This window comes from Antechinus flavipes, chromosome 5 (genome assembly GCF_016432865.1).
Source record: "Antechinus flavipes isolate AdamAnt ecotype Samford, QLD, Australia chromosome 5, AdamAnt_v2, whole genome shotgun sequence".
NCBI classification, from domain to species: domain Eukaryota; kingdom Metazoa; phylum Chordata; class Mammalia; order Dasyuromorphia; family Dasyuridae; genus Antechinus; species Antechinus flavipes.
The window spans coordinates 9,927,950-9,948,989 of NC_067402.1; the positions used below are offsets into that span (position 1 = coordinate 9,927,950).

The 21,040-nt window shown below is 38.4% G+C and overlaps 1 protein-coding gene across 3 annotated transcripts in view; it reads left to right on the forward strand.

Moving 5' to 3' along the window:
• The window catches only part of HDAC9 (histone deacetylase 9), an 867,097-nt gene that overhangs the window by 689,949 nt on the left and 156,108 nt on the right, over positions 1–21,040 (forward strand). For all 3 annotated transcript variants that reach the window (XM_052000806.1, XM_052000813.1, XM_052000807.1), the window contains 2 exons: positions 82–201; positions 516–613. In XM_052000806.1, coding sequence (XP_051856766.1) covers positions 82–201; positions 516–613 — 218 coding nt within the window. The remainder of the gene's footprint in view (positions 1–81; positions 202–515; positions 614–21,040) is intronic.

The window sequence follows — 21,040 nt, forward strand, 5'->3', positions numbered from 1 at the left end:
GGGCTGGAGGGAGGGGGAGCAGGCATCAGAAACTGTCTCCACAGCGAGCGGGACAAGACTGCATCTGTTTGCTCCCTCTAGGATGTCCACCATGGGAACGGTACCCAGCAGGCTTTTTACGCTGACCCCAGCATCCTGTACATTTCCCTCCATCGCTATGATGAAGGCAACTTCTTCCCCGGGAGTGGAGCCCCAAATGAGGTTAAGTTTATTTTCTTCAGAGTCCCGTTTTTATTTGTATCTTGCACATAATTGCATGGCGTGATTACCCCTAATTTTCTAGTCCTTTGCCAGTGCTTTAAATTACATGAGATTACTGAGCTCTCCCAGGAGACCGTGGTCTGACCAGGAACAAGTGGTAGAACCCAGAACATGACTTTTCAAGCGGGGGCCGCCAATTTGATGGGTTGTTTGATGTTTGTTTCAAAAGCTCGCCTGGGTTTGTTTGGTGCTCTTTCCGCTTACTTCCCGTGCCCCCACCCTGTGACCCAGTGTGGCGTTTTTCCTTTTCCCAGGTTGGAAGTGGCCTTGGAGAGGGATATAATGTGAATATTGCCTGGACAGGTGGCCTGGACCCCCCCATGGGAGATGTGGAGTACCTTGCAGCGTTCAGGTGGGTAGTCCATTCGCCCACGTGTGCAAATTGGAAGCAGAATGTAAACTGAGGCAGGAATTAATCTGGGCAGAAAAAAAAAAAAAAACCTCAATAGAGATTCAAATTCATGCTGAGGTAAAATTGACTTTAAAATAACATTTAACATTTTAATAATATGCAAGAGTTTGTACAACTAAGTAATGTTGGGAAGACAGAACAAATGAAATAAAACAGAAAGGAAGGCAATTAACTATTTGTTTTTAGTCTGTGTCCTCACCCCAGAGCACTTTGGGGCAAGTGAGCTGATCAAGGGCCTATATGATCTTTCCATGGATAGAATTATTATATCTTTCTTTCTTTCCTTTTCCTTTCTGAGTTCAAGGTTCTCTCATTCCTGTTTTCCTTTTTCCAATATTCATACTTAGAGCAAGAATGCTTTATATATTTATATGCATTTTGTAGGAGGGCAGAAGGGTTGGATCTATGACTTTATCTGAATAAAAAACTCCTGAAATAAAAATCCTCTCCAATGCAGAGTAGCAGCCCATCTATAATTCAACTATATATTAAACAATTATGAGGGGGTACTGAGAAGCTTAGCAACTTGGACAGAAGGAGACAACAAGGCTTATCCTCTTCCTTTTTTGCTTTTCTGCCTTACATTACATTTAATCAATGGAAACAAGTGAATAAATAGTATTTGCCTCAGTTTCCTCATCTGTAAAATGTCCTAGAGAAGGGAATGGCAAACCCTTCTTGTATCTTTGCTAAGAAAACTCCCAAAGGGAGTTTAAAAAGTCACACATAACTGAAATAAGTATGCATCAACAAGAAGTATAAAGAAATGACAGATGGCATCTTTATCTTCTTGGTGACACTGATGGCAAAAAACAGTTGAACCATCACTCACCTCTGAGAATGGGGTATCATCGTGCCTGTGTGAGGAGCTGACTCCCTTTTCATGGCATGGCTTTCCCTTCCAATTGGTGACATTGTGCCTTTTAGGACAAAATTAAAAAAAAATGATAAATACACATCTTAGCTCACTCACATATCTTTGTAAATGAACTGGCTTGACTCCACCAGGCAAATGTTCTTGAGGATTATTCTGAGCAATTAAAGAAAAACTAACAAACAAACATAATTTTGCATATTTAGTAAATGTGTGAGGTTTAACCCCTTGTAAAGTTCAGCACGGTAACCCTGACCTGTCTTGGAGTTAGTAAGCCCTGGGTTCGGGTTCCTAACCATTATGATCTGTGTGAGTCTGGTGTTCCTCTTAATTCTCTAAGAATATAAGTTATGATGCCGGTGTCCAACAGCAAAACTCTCTCCACTGATGAAAATCCAGGAATGAAAGTCTTTTATAAAAAAAAAAATAAGCATTTATTGTAATTTAATGAAAAAAACAAGGATTCAGATTATCCTTCTAGTAGTCAAGGGCAGCTCTATTAAACTAATGGTTGTTATTGAACTTTGATCTCAGAGGAACAAAGTGACCTCACTAAGTTAGAGTCAAGTTAGTGGATCTGGCCGTGGCTGATCAGACCAATATTATTTCAGAATGCACTTTCACAGGTCACAGACATACAGACTTGGGATGTATTCTCTAAATTTGTACCTCTCACATTTCTTCGGAGCTAATTTGGTTCTGCTTTGCTCATAGAGAACAGAAACTTCTCTGATGAGGGCACATCCTATGCCAGTGTCTCCCATGTGGCAAATCAGTTCCAGAGTTCTTAAGAGAGACCTTGAGAGCGTCTTTGTATCACTTTTTCTGACCACCTTGTGAGCATTTGCCATGTGTGAGTTCTCCCTAAAATAGTCTTTTAGGCAAGTGTATGTTTGGTATTGAAAACAATGTGGTGAGCTCAATAGAGTTGCATTCTCTGTGGGAAGGATAGCCACTATTAGGGAAGGGGAACGCCATCAAGAACATATAAAACAATCCTTTTATAGAGTAAGTTCTTTTGCTATTGCCCAAAAGGCATCTCTTTAGATTTCTTGTTTATTTCTTTGTGCTTGACTCCAAAAACTTGATGATGTTGAGAGCATAATTAATGATAATACTCATTATCTCTAGTTCTTGATGATATGTAGTACTTTTGTTCTTTTGGAGGAAATCTCTCAAAGCAGCATCCAACTAATAAGCAAGTGCCTTGATAGATTTGATATTTCCTACTTGTGATTGTCATAATATTAAAATTGTGCTGAGAGCAGGCAGTAAGTATGGTAAAAAAACTCCTGTCTTGTGGCATCTCCCACAATCCACTGCTCCACTTCTGACTTCTTGATGTCTTAGAGAACTGGGTGTTCTTTATTCATGAGTTATAAAGGGGATCCACAGCAAGAAATTTTGCCAAATGGAAGCCTTCTCCTGTCAAGGGCATAAGTGGATTGAAGCCACAGTTCAAAGAGGTACCAGATGCCAGTGGCAACTCTCACTTCAACCCCACCCACCTTCTGGATTTGCTCTTTGAGCCCAGGTCGTTATAATGTGTTATGTTAAAGTTACCCTATAGAATAAATAGGTCACAAGGCATATAAAAGAACTACTATTTGCTGGAAGACTTGTGGGTGGTCCAGAACATATTTTTATATTAATTCACATCACACCTAAATGCAAAAATAAGTTAGGAAACCATATGGGTTTCCATTTTATTTTTGCTCTTTGCCCATATTTCAAAATGTTCACTTGAATCATTAATTACTGAAAGGGACTACAAGATCTCAGGGTTTAAATCTGACCTAATATGAGTACTTCATTTTTCTGCTTCCAAAGTCAATCTGGCATATTTATGGTATTTTCCTCTCCTCTCTTTTATTTTTCTCTCCTCTCTTCTCATCTTCTCCTTTTTTTTTTTTTTTTTTTGGCCTTGTGTGACTTTAAAAATCCTGCCATCTTGAACATGCTTAAATATACAAACCTATAAAATGGCCACATAGATTCATAATCATAGGGAGATTCTTGACCTTCTAATAAGGAACTACTCCAGTCTGTTCTACCCAACAGAAGTCTTCTAAGTTTTGTTTTATGTCCCTATTTCCATGAGCCATGCTTATATTTTTCTTAAGACTGGAGTTTAAAAGAGCTGGAAGTTTCCATGATGGTCCCAGATGTGCTCGCTTCACAAAATAAATGGTGGATTAGCTATCTTTACTCAATAAATCAATATGTATTTACTAAACAACTACTCTGGGCCAGGAACTGTATTAGGCACTGGGAATATGAAGTTTAAAAAGAGATATAATTCCTTTCTCCAATGGGTTTCCATTCCATTACCAGAGACATCATGTACACAAATAAAACTACATATAAAATAAATTCATAATGATTTTGGGGGAGAGACACTCACACCATGGGGTATCAGGAAAAGGATTGGATAGCAGGTGAGCTGTGCCTTGAAGGAAACTAGAAATTCTAAGAAGGAGAGGTAATGAATCAGGTTATTTCAGGTATAGGGAATAGGTAATAAACTGCAGTATATGAAAGTATCTAAATATTTTTTTGAAATGATGAATGTGAAGAATTCAATGAAATTTAGGAAAATTTTGATCATCTGATGCTGAGTGAAGTCAACAGAACAGTTTAAAGAATGACCACAAATAATAACAATTCAAATAGCACATTTCTTTTCTAATAGCCTTTTCCCCCCAAACTATGCAAAGATAATTTTTAATATTCACCCTTGCAAAATCTTGTTTTCTAATTTTTTTTTCTCTTTGCTTTCTCCCCCACTCCCTCCCCTAAATGGGAGGTAATCTAATATATGTTAAACATCTGTAATTCTTCTAAACATATTTTTATAATTATCTTGCTGCACAAGAAAAATCAGATTAAAAAAAAGAATGAAATGAGAAAGAAAAAAAGCAAGCAAACAACAACAAAAAGAGGTGAAACTACTATGTTGTGATCCACATTCAGTCCCCACAGTCCTGTTTCTGGATGTGGATGGCTCTCTTCATCACAAGTCTATTGGAATTGGACTGAATCACTTCGTTGTTGAGAAGAACCACGTCCATCTGAAGTGATCATCACATGATCTTCTTGTTGCTGTGTGCAATGTTCCCTTGGTTCTACTTACTTCACTCATCCTCAATTCATGTAAATCTCTCCAGACCTTTTTGAAATCATCCTGCTGATCATTTCTTATAGAAAACAATATCCCATAACATTCACCTAGTAACTTATTCAACCATTGTCCAATTGATGGGCATTCCTCTCAGTTTCTAGTTCTTTGCCACTGCAAAAAGGGATGTCACAAACATTTTTGCACATGTGGATTCTTTTTCCTTTTTTATGATCTCTTTGTGATACTGGTCCAGTAGAGGCACTTCTGGAACAAAGCCTATGCACAGTTGGATAGCCCATTGATCATAATTCCAAATTACTCTCCAGAATGGTTGGATCAGTTCACCACTTCACCAACAATGTATTAGAATCCCAGTTTTCCCACAACCCATCCAATATTTAGCATCTTTTCCCAAACAGCACATTTCTTACCAGGAATATTCTTGGCCCTTTCAAATGGTTCATGGAAGATATAAATGTGTTTTTATTGATGAGGAGAACTTGAAAAAAGTTACACTGCCAACTATTTATCTTCTCCCTGTAAGGACCACGGGACCCTCATGACTTGAAGCTAAATTCCCTATGCATTGTGTGTCTCCTCATTTGAATGTGAGCTCTTAGGAAACAGATATTGCTTTCTCTTTCATTTGGACCTAACTTTAAGGGTAAAAGACATTTCAGTTATGGAAGGGATCAAAAGTGTTGCTATTTATGTTCCAACTGTTTGGCACAATGTTTTCCACTAGCTTAGCCACTAATAAATACATGTTCATTTATTCTTTGGTAGTCATGTAAAGGGAAACTACATTGGCAGACTATGGAACTCCAGTTATTGCAGTGACTGATCTTGAATTCAATGAATTTTGCTCATTCCCTACCTTGACAACGAGTGGGGGTTGAGGGAGGATTAGATACCTAATGAGTCAAATGTTTTTTTGGACATGATACTATAATGGCTTGTATTGGTTGATGCTACTAATTTATAAAGAAGGGAGGAGTGAGTGTTTGCCAACAGACATATGTGTGTGTTACTGGAATATGAAAATGAAATGAAGGTGTTTTTAAGAGAATCTACAAAACATTTTAAAAGGTTGGGGAGGGAGCTGCCTCTTCCCAGAGCTGATGGAAATGAGCAATACTCAATTCCCAACTTTTCTGATGTTGTAACTTATCTTCAGTTCAGTAATCTTCAGATTCTTCACATAGACTTATGTCTACTCATAGAACTGATTCCCTGAGTGCTTTCAGAAAGGATTGGAATTCACAACCATGTCTCTTGTTTTTCTTTGGGATTGGCAATCATACCGGGAACTTTAACAATCATTGGCATCTTAAGTTTAATGGAACTTAACTCTACTACCCAAGTCTTCTCATCCTTCCTCATAAAGTAGAGTTGACCCTGCCTTTATAGCACCATGAATTGCCAACTTTGTCACACCCTTGCAAGCTTGAAAGATCTTGGCTGTTGCTTCACAGATGGATTGTGTTACTGATGTTCTGTGATCCATCTGGCTAAGTTCAGAGTTTCATTGTTGGGACATTGACCATCAGCTAATAATTTTTTTTTTTTGCAATATAGAAGAGTCATAATATAGGAAGAAGAAAGGACCACTTACACCGTAAAATCAGAGATCCTTAAAGAATGTGACAATGGACAAGCTGAATTTAAAAGACCTGGGTTTGAATCCTACCTTTGATATCTACTGGTTATGTAATTCTGGGTTTAACTCTTCAGTGGTTTAGGCAATTCTTTAAGACTTTGTAATGCAGATTAGGTCCTGACTTGCACTAGTAGAAGAAATTTCATCCCCTGAGGGTTGTCTATACTGATGAAAGCAGAGATCCAGACTTTATGCTATGCCATTTAGTATTTGACTCAACATTAACTGGACCAAAGCATAAGATAAAAAAAATGCTTTTTTGTTTAATATATAAATTATGAAATAAGGGAAAGAAAGATCCTTTTCATCAAATCTCCCTTGTATACAAATATTATTCTGTCTACATATAACAGACCCCAATTTGATTAGACCTTAAATGGAGTGGACATTCAGGATCACAATCCCAGGGTTATTTAAAAACATATCTTTCTACTGCAACATATCCAACATATAAAGGACTGCTTGCCATCTAGGGGAGGGGGCGGAGGGAGGGAGGAAGGGAAAAAAAAATCGGAACAGAAACGAGTGTCAATATAAAGTAATTATTAAATAAAAATTAAATTTAAAAAAAAAGAGAGAAAAAAAAACATATCTTTCAAAATGTAACTTTTCCTGGACATAACTAGAGAAAGCCTCGAGTATGTAATCTCTGTGTATGTGTGGAGTAGGGTGGGGTTGGCCAGATTCTTGTCCTGTTCTTTTCTGCGTGATTCTAAAGCATGACATTTTGATAAAGGGATATCGGTAGACTAGACAGTTCTAGCCTGAAGGACTGTGGAAAATTATCTTTCCTGTTGGTAACCTGGTATCTCTCGGGCAAATAATAATAAGCACGAAACCAACATGCTGCACTGATTTTTCCTGTTAATATGTTACTTGTACCCAAAATGCTTTGAATTATTCTTCTTTGTCTTCCAAGAGATACATGTATCTTATATCTTTTCAATTCAGTTGCAAGACAACAAAATGAGCAAATGAGCACTAGTATCTCATTTTGGAGAACTTAGATAAGACAACTGGTAGCCTGCCAATAGTTTACTTTTCCACATGTAACTACAAGTAATAAATAGATGCCTTAATCAAGCAAGACAATGCAAAATACTAAGTCAATTTCTCAATGATACTTTTGTATGATACATTTCTGAAGCAATAATTAGGTTTTTTAGGAGACCTATCTCCTTGCAAATTTAAATAATTCACATAATGTGAAAATTCCCAATATTTTCCTACTGTGGAAGTTCTACCTCCATTGCCTCTATGGTTCTGGTGATGTGCGGATTATGTTGTATCTTATGGAATTTTTGACTGATCTCTGTCTCAAGTAGGGCAGGTGTAGCAAAGGAGCCTGAGAAGGTAAGAGGAGAATTTTGGTGGTAATAAGAATGCATATCCCAAAGGCATACAGGTATTTATAGGAATCTTCATGAGATTGATAGAGCTTCCCAAGAAAATATAAACCCACTGCGGATTGGGATTGTTTCAGTCTTTGCCTTTGTATTCCATTACTTAGCACAGTGTCTGGCACAAAGTAGGTGCTTAATAAATAGTTGCTGATTGATAATCTCTTGACCCACCAACTAGATATTGTTTCCAAAAGGCAGCTCAACATTTCCTTTTTTCCCATGTCTTGTCGAATTTCATGAAGTTGCTTCTATTTATTCAAATTTGATCCATAACCTTCAAAATATACAGTCAGCACCCAACAAATGTTCCTTATACAATTCCATGGACCTTATGAATGTTCTAGAAATGTTATTTATGATGACCTATATAAATCACTTTTCTTGGATGGAGTGCACTATAATGATGGTGAATTCCTTGCTTTGAAAGCAAGGTAAAAGAAAAACAAATACAAAGTATTAACAGTCCATCAATTAAAAGAATAATTGGGAAGAAGCAAAACTTTGTGTCCTATAAAATGATCTTTGATAACTTCCCAGAAGTGTCACAAAATTCCAACAACTAGCCTCCTATTGAATACTGACATGTCTCCAAAAGAATGAAGGTCATGATTAGTACCTTAACACTTGAGGCATCAAACTAAGGCTGAGGGATCACTCTTTTAAGGATAATTATGCAGAGATTTTGTTTGTTTGTTTGTTTATTCGTGGATTAAACTAGGTTGCCTCTGAGGCCCCTTGCAGTGCCAAGGATTTGGTATTTCATACAAGATTTTAAATCCAGGAAGGAGTCCTTTTGAAATTATTGGATCATTTTTATCTCATGCATGTTTCTATGTCAAGCACATTAAGGCTCAAAGAGTTGGTGAGTTCCTTTCTAGAAAGATTTTTAATGCAAAATGTCCATTGCCTCATCTAGTATTTTGTACTTTATCAAAACTCAATAAACATTTGCTGATGCAGATTTATGGGAAATGGAAAAGGAGCTACAGATACTGAATTTTCTAGTGGTATTACATAGCTATTGATACCTTATAGTATAATGGACAAAGTATAAAGATTTATCTGAATCCAAATCCCATTTTTGTCATTCATCAACTATATGAACTCAGGTAAATTTAGAAACTTTTTTATATTCCTCATTTGTCAAATAGGAATATCAATCACAATGTCACCTCCACAGAATTATCATAAAGACAAAGTAAGATATGATATATAAAGGACTTTCAAATCTTTAATCACTTGATACATTTCCATGATTGTTATTGGAGAAAACCCATGTTTCAGTGCTTCACTTCTGACAGTTCTTACTGTAGAATCTTGGGCAAATCGTTGTGGCTGGTCCAGTCTCTCTGTTATTTGGGATGGATTGAGCACCTTGGGCAGTTCAGTTTTAACAAAGTTTACCTATTCATGGCTCTGAACATAATCTTTTGCTTGTATTTCTTTGCATCACATCTGCTTGCTTTCATGATGCAAGTCCTTTTAACAACCCAAATTGATCAGAAGGTTGAGGTGGTATCTAATGTTTCTCTGACCTCATCAATATAACTATCAGCTCCGTTCAGATTGGGCAGCATTTAGAACTGAAGATGCTTCTGCTGGCACAGCTCCCAAGTAGTTCTTACCCTCTTGCTAATGCGAGCAGAAATGGACCCAAATCACTGGGGGCACAATTGATTTGTTCTCCGTTCTGAAAACTTTTAGTGATGGTTATGTAGTCAGTGGTGATCAGAAATGGCTCTCCAGATTTCTTCTTTGCTGATCACCTATTGAATTAGGGCTTATGATACCTGCTGATTTGGAGGGTGAGTAACATGAATTAATCATCTATGAATAATGATTCCCTTCATTGATACTTCACTAGGTAATTTGGGTGTATGGATGGCTGAGGCACTTCAAGTAGCAGGTTGGTTTTGAACTTAGTTTTGGGGGAGTCTAAAGGTTCTTACCATCACTCAGCATTTATTAATCACCTAGTATAAACTAGAAAGTAGGCAAAGTATTGCTTTTAGGCATGGGAGGTGGAGAGGGATGGACAGCTTTCCTTTCACTTTCAAATAGCATTATGCAGGATAAGAAGTCATATGGTCTTTGGGAGTGGGAGAGGAGGGGTGGAATCAAAGGAGACATCATATTTTGCTTTTTGTGATTTTTTTTTCCTTTATTAAAAAATGCTATCTTGTTTTTGTTTGTTTCTTCCTTACTTTTTTTTTTTTCTTTTTTTGATTTGATTTTTCATCTAAGACATGGCAAATTTGGAAATATGTTTAAAACAATTGCATGTATTTAACCTATATCAGATTGCTTGCTGTCTTGGGGAGGGGGGAGGGAAGAAGAGGAATTTGGAACACAGAATCTTACAAAAATGAAATATTGAAAAGTATCTTTGCATGTATAAGGAAAAATAAAATACTATTGAAATAAAAAGGGGAAAAAAGCCATTTTAGAAAAGATACATCATAGTTCACATGTATGTTAGGAAGGTGCCCATTCAATCCTTTCACTATCATTGGTGTAAGTGAACTGGTAAAAATAAGGAATTAAAGGCATGATTATTGTATAGTGGTGATATTGCCTAACTGTCACATTTTAACAATGTCATTTTTGTTTGAGCTTTCTATTAAATTAGATGAAGCCATGGAGCCATTACAATATCTCACTGCGTTCTTCCATCTAATGAAGGTGTATTTCTAACCAATTTTACTTTGATCTCCTCCAAAAGTTACTAATGGAGATCAAACAAGATTCTACCCATGATTCTTTGTAGTCATCAGGACTTTATTTCATTATCTGAGATTAAAAAAAACAAAACAAAACAAAAAAAACCAAACTTTAATCATTGTATGAAAGTGACGATTTAGAGCTATCAGAGGCTTCAGAGATTATTTTGCTCAAACCCTTAATTTTATGTATAAGCAGATTGAGGTTTTGGGAGGGTTTCCTCAAAGACCATCAATAAACTAACAAGCAATTAAATTTCTCATCTGGACCAAGTACTGTGATAAATATAGAGGAGTAAAATAAAAAGTGAAAACACCAGCCTCAAGTAGCTTGCATTTGAATGGAGGAGACATGGGCATGAATAATTATATATGGAATAAATTCAGAGTAGATGGGAAGCAATCTTTTAGAAAGTCATTAGGCTTGCAGAGCATGAATTTGCTCATAGGATCATGTGATCAAAAACCAGATAGACAGGGCTTTCTTAATCATTTTTATATCACAGAATCTGCCCTTCTATACTTTGGCAATCTGTGGATGCTTTCTCAGAATATTGTTTTTAAGATAATAAAACAATATACATGGAATTACAAGAGGAATAAATTATGTTAATATATACTCATCAAAATGGTTTTAAATGCAAGTTCACAGACTAGAAGTCAAGAATCCCACAGCCAGAGTCCCTAAGGACCTCTAGTCATTCAGTCCAATCACCTCATCTTGCTGATGATGGACTTAGCCTAGGTGACATGAGTGCAGTGGAATTTTTTCTCACATACTCCAAAGTGGAGGCTCCTTCTAGTCAGACTCCAGGTCCATGGTCTTATTTTTATTTTCTCTCCCAAATGTCTACTTGGTTCTGTGTTAGGTAATGGGGATAAAAGGACAAAAAAAAAATGAAACAGTTTATACTATCAAGGAATTTACTTCCCAGTGTGAAGGATATGGGGAGTATAATTCGATAAATGACAGACACATGAACTAAGCGTGAAATAAGTGATGATCACTGATGGAGAACCTTCATGCTCCATTGGTTTCCTTACAAGATCAAGAGAATGATAAGAGCCCCACCATATTGAATTTGTTTTATGGAATAACATAAGAGAATAAGATGAGATAGGCAAGTGTGAATTGATCTCAATCTATAAAGTTGGGAAGAAATGTGATCACTGACGTGCTAGATTCCAGATGCACTGAAATATTGTCATTCCATCAAGATATTTGGGGAAAGGTCTTTTAAGCTAATATGATACCCCCTGTATCCCCCTGAAGTTGGCTTAAATTAAATATAAGAATTGAAGTTTTAGGCTCTCCAAAGAAATAATTCTTTGTCTTTTATTCACCACTTCTGATGCTCTAAGAAATCATGAGATTTCACTTGGCTCCTGAGAGCTGTGGGTGATGCTAGCCAGTGTGGATGCACATTCACAATATTTAATAATAGCCAAAGTGTCTTTCACGTCCTGTATTTTCCCAGCGGCATCCAAGATGCTTTGGGAAAGGGGCTGGGATTTCTTGAAACAATTTCCCAATGTGAAACGCCGTATATGTCATATTGGCCCTCCTACCACCTTTCCCAGACCATTTATCATCATTCCCAAACCAGGCCCACATTTCCCCTATCTGGGAAACCGCTAATAAGGAAGAGGTGGGCTGAAAATATGAACATGTCTATCAATTCTGGGAACAGCACTTTAACATGGTTTTCCTAGGATTTTTTTTTATTTTCTACTTCAATGAAAAACTCAAAGCTGAGGCTGAACCTGGCATGGTCTACTGCATGGCATGTGGTACATTCTCTTTTTCTTCCTAGTACTTCTGCGTGAGCGGATGGCCCAAGATCAGTCAGCTTGGTTCAGAGCCAAAATGTATCCAGTAGGATTTTCAGGAATCTTTGCAGGATCAATCCTGTCTGCTTTCTAATTTTAGGAATAAATAAGCACATAAAAAGTCGGTGCTGTCTTCTCATCTGCACCACATATTGTACCAATTTTCATCAAAAAATTACAATTTCTAGGGCTGTATGTCTCTAGATACCCTCAGAATTTCTGCTCCTTGACCTTGATGGTAAATTGATCTTAGGCACACCTGCCCAGCATGGGAACCTCTTTGGAAGTCTTTTTTGAGCTTAGCACCAATAAGATTGGATCCTTATAAATATTCAGATTATTCAAATAAAAATTCAGATTAAAAAAAAATAAGAGACTGGATTCCATGAAGAGAATAACTTTACTTGTAGGAAGGAAACATTTATTAATGTGCCATTCATTATGTTAAAGGCTTTACAAATGCCCTGTTTGAACCTTAGAACAACCATTTCCCCCATTTTACAGGTTAAGAAACTGAGACAAGCAGAGATTAAGTGACTTACCTTGGATCTTTTACCTAATAAATGCGGGAGGCAGGATTTGATCCCTATCTTTTTCATCATAGAATTGTTTCTCTATCAACTGCATCACCCAGTTTCACCTATGAAGGGAAAGAAGTCAAGCACATAAAGCAGTTAAAATGTGATTTTAAGAAATTTGTCCCATTCTTAATAGTTTATACTTGACCCATTTCTTTTTTTATTGATGGACACTATTGGATCCCAGAACTCTCTAGGATGCATCAGTCATCAAAGAACCATTAAACATGCATTCTGTAAGCACCTCCCATGTACTAAATCCTGGGAATATGTGAACAAAAAGGAAATCATCCTCTAGGAGTTAATATTCTAACAAGGCAGCCAACACATTCACCTATGAGTAGATGCAAAATAAATTTAACATGTTCCACAATATATGCATAAATGAATATATGTATTTACCTACACATGTAAAGTACTTAGCAAACATTCAAGAACTATATGAATAACTATTATTATTCATTGTAGAATTAAAAACTATTCAAAATAAGCAAGATAAATTAAGAAGATTGATTCTATTAGCAATTCCCACTAGCTGATTCCTCAAAGAAAGGCATTTTCATGCTTAGAGATAACTCAATTTGCTTTACAAAATGAAAGCTTGCAATAAAATATGTCCCACGTGCCCAGCATTTGTGCTGGCAAAGTGCCGCCCCGGCAAGTGATAGCTTTCCACCATACACCCAGCGCCATAAGCTTGGCCCATTTCTGCCCTGTCAGAGAAGCTCCCATCAACTACATCAGCCATAATCATCTCCTCATTTCATGCTCAGCAGCATCATTTGAGGTGTTATGACATAAGATGGGAGGAAACATACACAGGATATGAAGTTTGTGGAGGGAGACCTTTTATCCCTCCTAAGGGGAGATCTCCATGGAACTGGAATCTCTAGAATTTTAAAAAGTTCTTAGTACCAAGAAATATATTTTTTCTGTATTCATTTAAAAGGAGAAAAACATGTCCCCTCTCACACATGACTTGTTGCTCACATTTTGAAACTGCTGTGTTTTTGAACATGTCAATTCAATTGCAGAGAATGGTCCAGAGAACTCTGCAACAGCTCCATTGAGTTCCTAGGAGGGTAGACAAAATAAAAAGGTGGAAACTGCATCTCATTCCATTTATAGAAGTAAATTGCCCCTTTTTTTCTGTACGTTTGGATGTGGTAAACAAGGAGCAGTCTTGATTTTCCCATTAGCAGTGAATCAGCCCTGTCAAAATCTTGTTCAATTAGAGGAAAACCTTGTGATTTGGAGGAGTGACCTTTTCATGATTTCCTGACATGTCAGCCTCTGAGGTACAGCTGAAGGTTTTGCCTGAAGGGGCCTGGACACCTGGGGAATGGGTGGCATTCTTTGCTTTTTATCTCAAAGTTTTGACGCCATTAAAATATGGTTCATAATCACAATTTAGTATAATTAGTCAGATTCCTGTAATGCTTTGCTAAAAGACCAAGGATGGCAATTGTCCCCTGTCTATTCATGTCTTGTCCAACATGTAGTCTTGGTGATTCAAAGTCCCTTCCCCTCTATAGTCATCCCCAGGCTGCTATAAAATCCAATGGGTGGCAGAGACCTTGGAAAATATTTGCAGATTCCACAGCATTGAAAGGCTCTTTGGATAGAGCCGAGCTACAAGTGCTATTTTGTGATGAAGAAGCTGTGGGGAAAGATAAAGGTCATCATTTCAAAATCCACCCAAATTCTAAATCAAACTGCCTTGGGATTTCAGGATATTCAGATATAATTGTCCCCTGGAGCAGAGCAGAGAAAGAAACTGAAGCTTAAGTATCTTCTGTTATCTTCTAAAACTAAAAATGACTTAAGGTTTTTTTTTTTTTTCCCACATCATAATTCCTTAAATGTAGACAATATATGGTGAAATTCAATTTCTAATTCAAATAAACATTTGTCCTAATGATTATGATATTTAAAAAGCAGCAGCAGCGGCAACAACAAAGAGACAGTCATATAACATCTTCCAGTTTTTAAGGGAAATGTTTCCTAGAACAGAGACTTGCGCTGAGGATCATCTTACAGCTCAGCACCGCTATGTTCAGAACCAGCTTGTCTCAAAGAAACGGTTACCACATCATACCCTCTGTTTCTTTTTCCTCCTCCATGAATAGTGATTTTTTGGGTACTGTCCATTTAGATTTGAGTATGATTGCCTTGATCTTCTCCCAAAGTCTTCACTTTCTCTTCTGTTCTGCTTTCTCTTGCTCTAGTGTTGGAGAAGAAGCTAAATTGACTTTTGAGAGGTTTGGGGCTTCACATGGATGTGAACGTGGCTGCTCCCTACTTGGGTTTTCACCAGAAGGAGGACAGGGTCTTACAAGATAAAAAGGGCATAAGTCAGCTTCTGATGAAACCTCCATCAGCCAGGACTTGGGAAGAACCCAAATACTAGTTTTATATGCTTCACAGTTGGGAGAACTTATAGTAAAGTCACAATGAAGTGAAAGGATAAAGTGAGGGTAAAATGAGCTAATTAGGAATATGTGTGGAAACAGGCTAACAAAGCTACTACTTTAATGTGAGTATTGTTTCCTAATTTCAAGATGTGGGGAAAAACGTTATTGAGAAGCTCATCAATCTATGATTACACCCCATAGTCTTTTCCCTACTGTCACCTGAGCTTTAACAAAAGAAAAAGAGAAGAAAAATTGTGGAATTTTCCAAGAATGCCTTGGAAGGAGTTAAGATGGGGAGAAAGTTTAAAATAGTAACCCTTTAGCCCCCAGGGAAGTCTTTGAACTGAAGCAAAAGCCCTGGACCAAACCCAAATGCCTCCTCAGACTCAAGTGAGCAGTTTGCTGTCTCTTAATAACTTTGGAACATAACAATGCGCTGCAGCCCGTAAAACATCCACATGGTCCCATCTGGAATGGCTCCAGCCTGGAAGAGAACCTCAAGGCTGCTCCCTGGTGCTTTATGTATTGTTTAATTGTTGACCTTTGGTGGATGGTTTTATTAAAAGCCTATTATTTAGGGGAAAACCAAAGTGTCATGTCAAGAACTACAGAGACTGGAGGCGAAGGCCGCTTGACTCGCTTTCATACCTGCTCTGCTGAGCTTAGCTAATGAGGACACTGCTTTGTTCCCCTTATAATTCTTCAAAAAGAAAAAAAAAAGTCCGTTTTTATTTTCCTCCATTAAAACATGAGCTCAGTTGGCTAAGGGGTGTGTGTGTGTGTGTGTGTATGTGTGTGTGTGTGTGTGTGCGCGCATATGTGCCTCCGGCAGGTTGGCAAGGGAGGATACATGCGCTTGTCAGCTCTGGAGTGGAGAGGGGAGCAGAAAGGGCTTGGTCGGATGAGGGAAAAGGGACAGTCGAGGTGCATGCCGCTGAGTGGCCAGCCATGGGGAGTGCTCAGGAGTGGGGACAGAGGCATGATCCGTGCTGGGATCATGAAGAGAATACCTATGGGATTTTTGAGTCCTGAAATGCTTTGTTTTCCTGGATCCTACTTCCCCAATATAGGAGCCATCACACCCCCAATCTCTGGCCATAAATTATCTGGATAATATTATTAATGTAGTCTATCTGAAATTAACCCTCTGCCTCTCTCTTTTTTCGCTCCCTGTCTCTATTGTCTTTTTCCCTCTACAATCTCTTTCTCTGTGTGTCTCTGTGTTTGTGTCTTTCTCTCTTTCCCGCTCCTGTCTCTCCCTCTTCTTCCGTCTATGAACACAGACTCCTTTTATGACGCTTACAAAAACCTGTATAAGGATATCTCTGAATATTTAAGCCAATCTTAAACATGGACATATGAGTTGGACACATGGATGTTGTTCTTGTCCAGCTACTTTTTGAAAGTGATCACTGCCCATTAGAATGAGAAGAAAATAGCAAGTTTTGCTAATGTTTCTATGAATGAAGGACCCTTAAGGTTGGTTGAGCCTGTTCGTTTTTGAGCAAATCTGATTCTTGACTCAATGTAAGTCCTGTTGTATATAACATCACTGCTTAAAGAGCAAGATCATTAAAATCCAGTCCCATAAGAACCTGATGTGTAGATATCTTAGGTTTCCTTAGAAACTGCCACCTTCCAAAGTCTAGAGAGGCCAAAAAATGTTTCCCAAAGTTCCTCCGTGGGCCAGCCTGCCCTCTAACAAATGGTGCTCTCCAACAAACTAAATAAATTACTACATGGATTGGGCCTTTGAGGCTCTGGGCGAAGAATGGAAAAATTATTTACAAAAGCTTGAAAATATTTAATCACCAGAGGCAGGCAGTGGGGGTGATGGTGTTTTAATTATCAGGTCCTCCAGCCATTGGCTGGCTGGGCGGGGGGTGAGGGTGGGGGTTGGCTGTCTTTTTCAACAGCACCCCCAAATCACTCCCCCTCCCACCCTATAGCTGTTTGCCAGCCTTAGGGTCAGGCCTGAGATGAAACAGATAAGATAATTGGGTCTAATGAAATCCAGAAGGCCTTGGCTTTCTTGTTTGAGCTTGGATTTGAAAAGTGCGTGTGGAAGTGAGGCTTAATTCAAACCAGGCCTGAGCTGGGCCCAGGTCTCAGTGACTTTGATAGTGTTTGAAGTCCTAAAAGTGTTCTCCACACCACTAGCCTGCTGGGCCGGGCCTCCCCGGTCACCTTAATTATGGAGCTTTGTTGCCGACTTTACTGCCCAGGAAAGGGGCCATTATATGTTCCATCAACATCAGCTCTTCTCAGATTGGAGGAAAGGCCAGGGCGAAAGGCCACCATAGAAAGGCAAAGACTTCACTTTGAGGCAGTCAGATCATTTACCAGGCTTAAATTTCACTGGGTTATGGATGTGGCCGGCACATTCCTCCCAACACAGAAGCCTCAATTTCTAGTTTTTAAACAAATGATTACTTTTCAAAACATTTTGTTTGTGCCTGTTTGGGTGGAGGGGTACCACTCCTCAGGTGTGGAGACGATTTTCAATGGAATGGATGAAAAAAAAAAAACTCCCTCTTTAACAACAGGGAAGAAATATAACAATTAATTACTCCGCCAAAAAAGTCTGTTTGGAGCCTATAATGAGCGGAATTATTATTAACATTGCCTTAAAAGTAAGACAAAGGGAGGAAACCTCCTGTAGCTAGAGGGCTGCCCCAAAACCCAAGGAATGAGAAATCTTGCTGAGTGCTCCAGATTCCCAGGCTAAGGGAGAGCCTTGAATTAGCTGAAAGGGAGTTCACAGAGTGAGGTTCTCTCAGATCTACCAAGGAGAAACTGAGCCAATTTCATCAGAGCATGAATCCTCAGAGGAGCCCTCACCCCACCCTCAAGTAATCCACTCAGCACTAAAGTGAAGCTGAGGCAGAAAGCACAAGAAGGGATTCATTCTTTAAGCTACAAGTCCCAGAGAGGAAGGAATTGTTTACCTCAGCAGAACTAACAGACAAGCGCCAGAAGTTCCTTTCTCATCTTCATAATTGCTGCTTGCTGTGATGCTTGGAGCATTAAGGATGAAAATTGATCACCCATTTCTGGATGCTCGTCAAATGATTTCGAATGTTAGTCCAAAGCATGTTCTCATTCTCCTTATGATCTTGGTCTTGAATAAATTCTTGTATTCAATAAGATCTAAGGAGCAACCACTGCATTATTGAGAAGAGTCTGGATGACCTATAAAGTAGAAAAAAGGCACTAGACCAAGTCACAGACCTGGCTGGTGTTGGATAGTGAGTATCTATACTTGCACTGGGAAGTCAGGGAGTGAAATGATGGCCCAAATGGAACTACCACATTCTGTATTTCCCAAGTTGTGAGAGCAAAGAAAAGGGGCATTGGTCCTGGACTAGACCATTCTCGGAAAGCAATATAATGTCTTAATTCAGAGAGCAGAAAGAGACCATAAAACCTGATCAATTAGAGTTCTCTAGTTCCTTCCTTCCCCTTCTTTTCTCCTTCTTTTCTCTCTTCCCTTCTTCCTTCCTTCTTTCCTTCCTCCTTTCCTTCTTCCTTCACTCCTGTCTTTCCTTTCTTCCTTCTCTACTTTTCTTTGCCCTCCCCCTCTTCTTTCCCTTCCTCCTTTCCTCCCTCTTCTTCTTTCTCCCTCTTCTCTCTTTCTCCCTCTGTCTCTCTCCTCCCCTCCCTCTCCAATAATAAAAATCAGTAAATACCCCTTAGTTTGATCAGAACTCACTACTTTATTACATACCAAGTGGGTATTATGACTCCAAGTTGGAATAGACTAGAAAGAGTGAAGATTTGGGATATTTAGTTGTCTTGATTTTTATTCTAATAAGTGACCAATGACAAGGTAACTCTCTAATTAATCCACTTGCTGGAAAAAAAATCCAGATTCTCAGCACCAATCTAATATAATCTGAGTAGAACAAACCTCAAATAGTCACATAGTTTGAGTTCATAATACCCTTGTTCTTGCCCATCCCACTCCATATAGGGCTATTACAACCTAGTCAGTGGTGTGAAAAGTAAAGTAAGAAAATGAAACAAGGAAGATTAAAGAGACAGGGGAGGAGAGATCGGCTCAGGGATTGCAATGTGCTCTTCCAATGCAATTCTATGGACTTTGAATCTTAGAGAGGTTCCTTGAGCTACTTCCAAAGGGTCATTTAGTGAGTGTGTATCCGTGATGAGACTTGAACAATACGTCTTTGTGAAATTGGATCCCTATTCTCTTCATCGTGCTTCCTCTCCTTTGATACAGTAATGAAATTTCCTGTTTTTAATCTACTTGTTTGGGACTGACCCAGAGATATTGTCGATTTGTTTATTCCTTTTCTGAAGCTGAAATCCAATTCTTAAAAGTATGTCAAGAAGTTCCCCTTTTTGGGATGTCAGAGTCCCTAGGACTAAGTTAACACCATTCAAAATCTGTCAAACTTTGATATTTTAGAGCTTGAGGTTGTTTATTACAACAGAAGTCTGTGTCTATTTCTCATTTTTATTTCACCTCAGTAATGATCCACTTTGGAAAATTAATTCATTTCAGCATATTCTCTAACTGGCAACTAATTAGAATTGAGCAGCTTAATTTGCATCATAGTTAGATGCCGGTTTTCCTTCTCAAAGTTATAAAATATTCTTTGTTTCTTGAACATCATTTGCTTTTGCTCAAATCGGGATTCAGAATTTGTCTTCTATTTTGAAAAAAAGGTGAGGTTTTCTTGTTAGTTTATCTTTTGCATGAGGAAAAACTCCTTGCCGAAATATCAGAGAAACAGTAAAAGAGGCAGAGCCCCCCGCTTTCTCCTTCCAACACAATAGTTGGCTTTGTGAGAATGCCCTATAGGTGTCATGCTGGGGAGCTCTCTGTTTATTTCCAGGAGTAATCATTCCAGATGTGCAGATGTTTGAAACTTTATTAAACTGCAGATTGAATCGGTCCTGATTTTCTGGTGGTGAATGCATATTTAGCACAATAGATAATGCAGGCTATCATAGCAATAATCCAGCACGTGCCCTTAGTCATTTGGCCAAACCATAGCTTCTTTGTACTGCGAAGGAACCGCACCCAATGGCTTTAAGTGAGATGTTCACATCATTTTGATTGTGTGGAAAAATATAACGGAGATGAAATCACCATCAGTTATAAGAGAGTTGTTCATATTTGACAGGACACCAGATACCGTTCTGATAGGTTTCTATCAAAAGAGGTAGATTTTTGTTTCCTTACTCAAGAAAGAGAAAGGAATGCTTTTCTTAGATAATGGAAAAAAGACCTGTAGCCTCTGGCTAGGAAATGACTGATAAAAGCCTCCCTCTCCTCTCCATCATACTGAAAACAAGTGAATGACAAGTTTTCTTTCTGGAGACAGGAATGGTAAACTAGCCATAGCAAGAGGGCCTAGCCCCAGGCCTTGTATGCTGGGGGCCACATCCTGGAAGGGAACTGGCTGTCCCTGCAATGTGAAAGGGACTGTTGTGTTCAAGAATTTCTTTATCCACAAATACTAAGGGGAAATGTCTTCCCTTTTGTAAGCCTGCAGGAGGAGACTTTCTTTCCTGCACCGGCAATGGTTTCCGTCCATACAGGCAAAGATCTCGCTTCTTTCTTTCAAAGGCAGCGTGGATTAGTGCTGAATTTCAGGTCAAAATCCCAGTGCTGATATTATATGACCTTGGGCAAGTCTCTTAACCTTTCCAACTTTCACTTTTATCATCTGAAAATAGGTGTAATGGTAACACCTTCCTCAATGGGTTTTTTGCGGGGATCAAATGATATAATATGTCA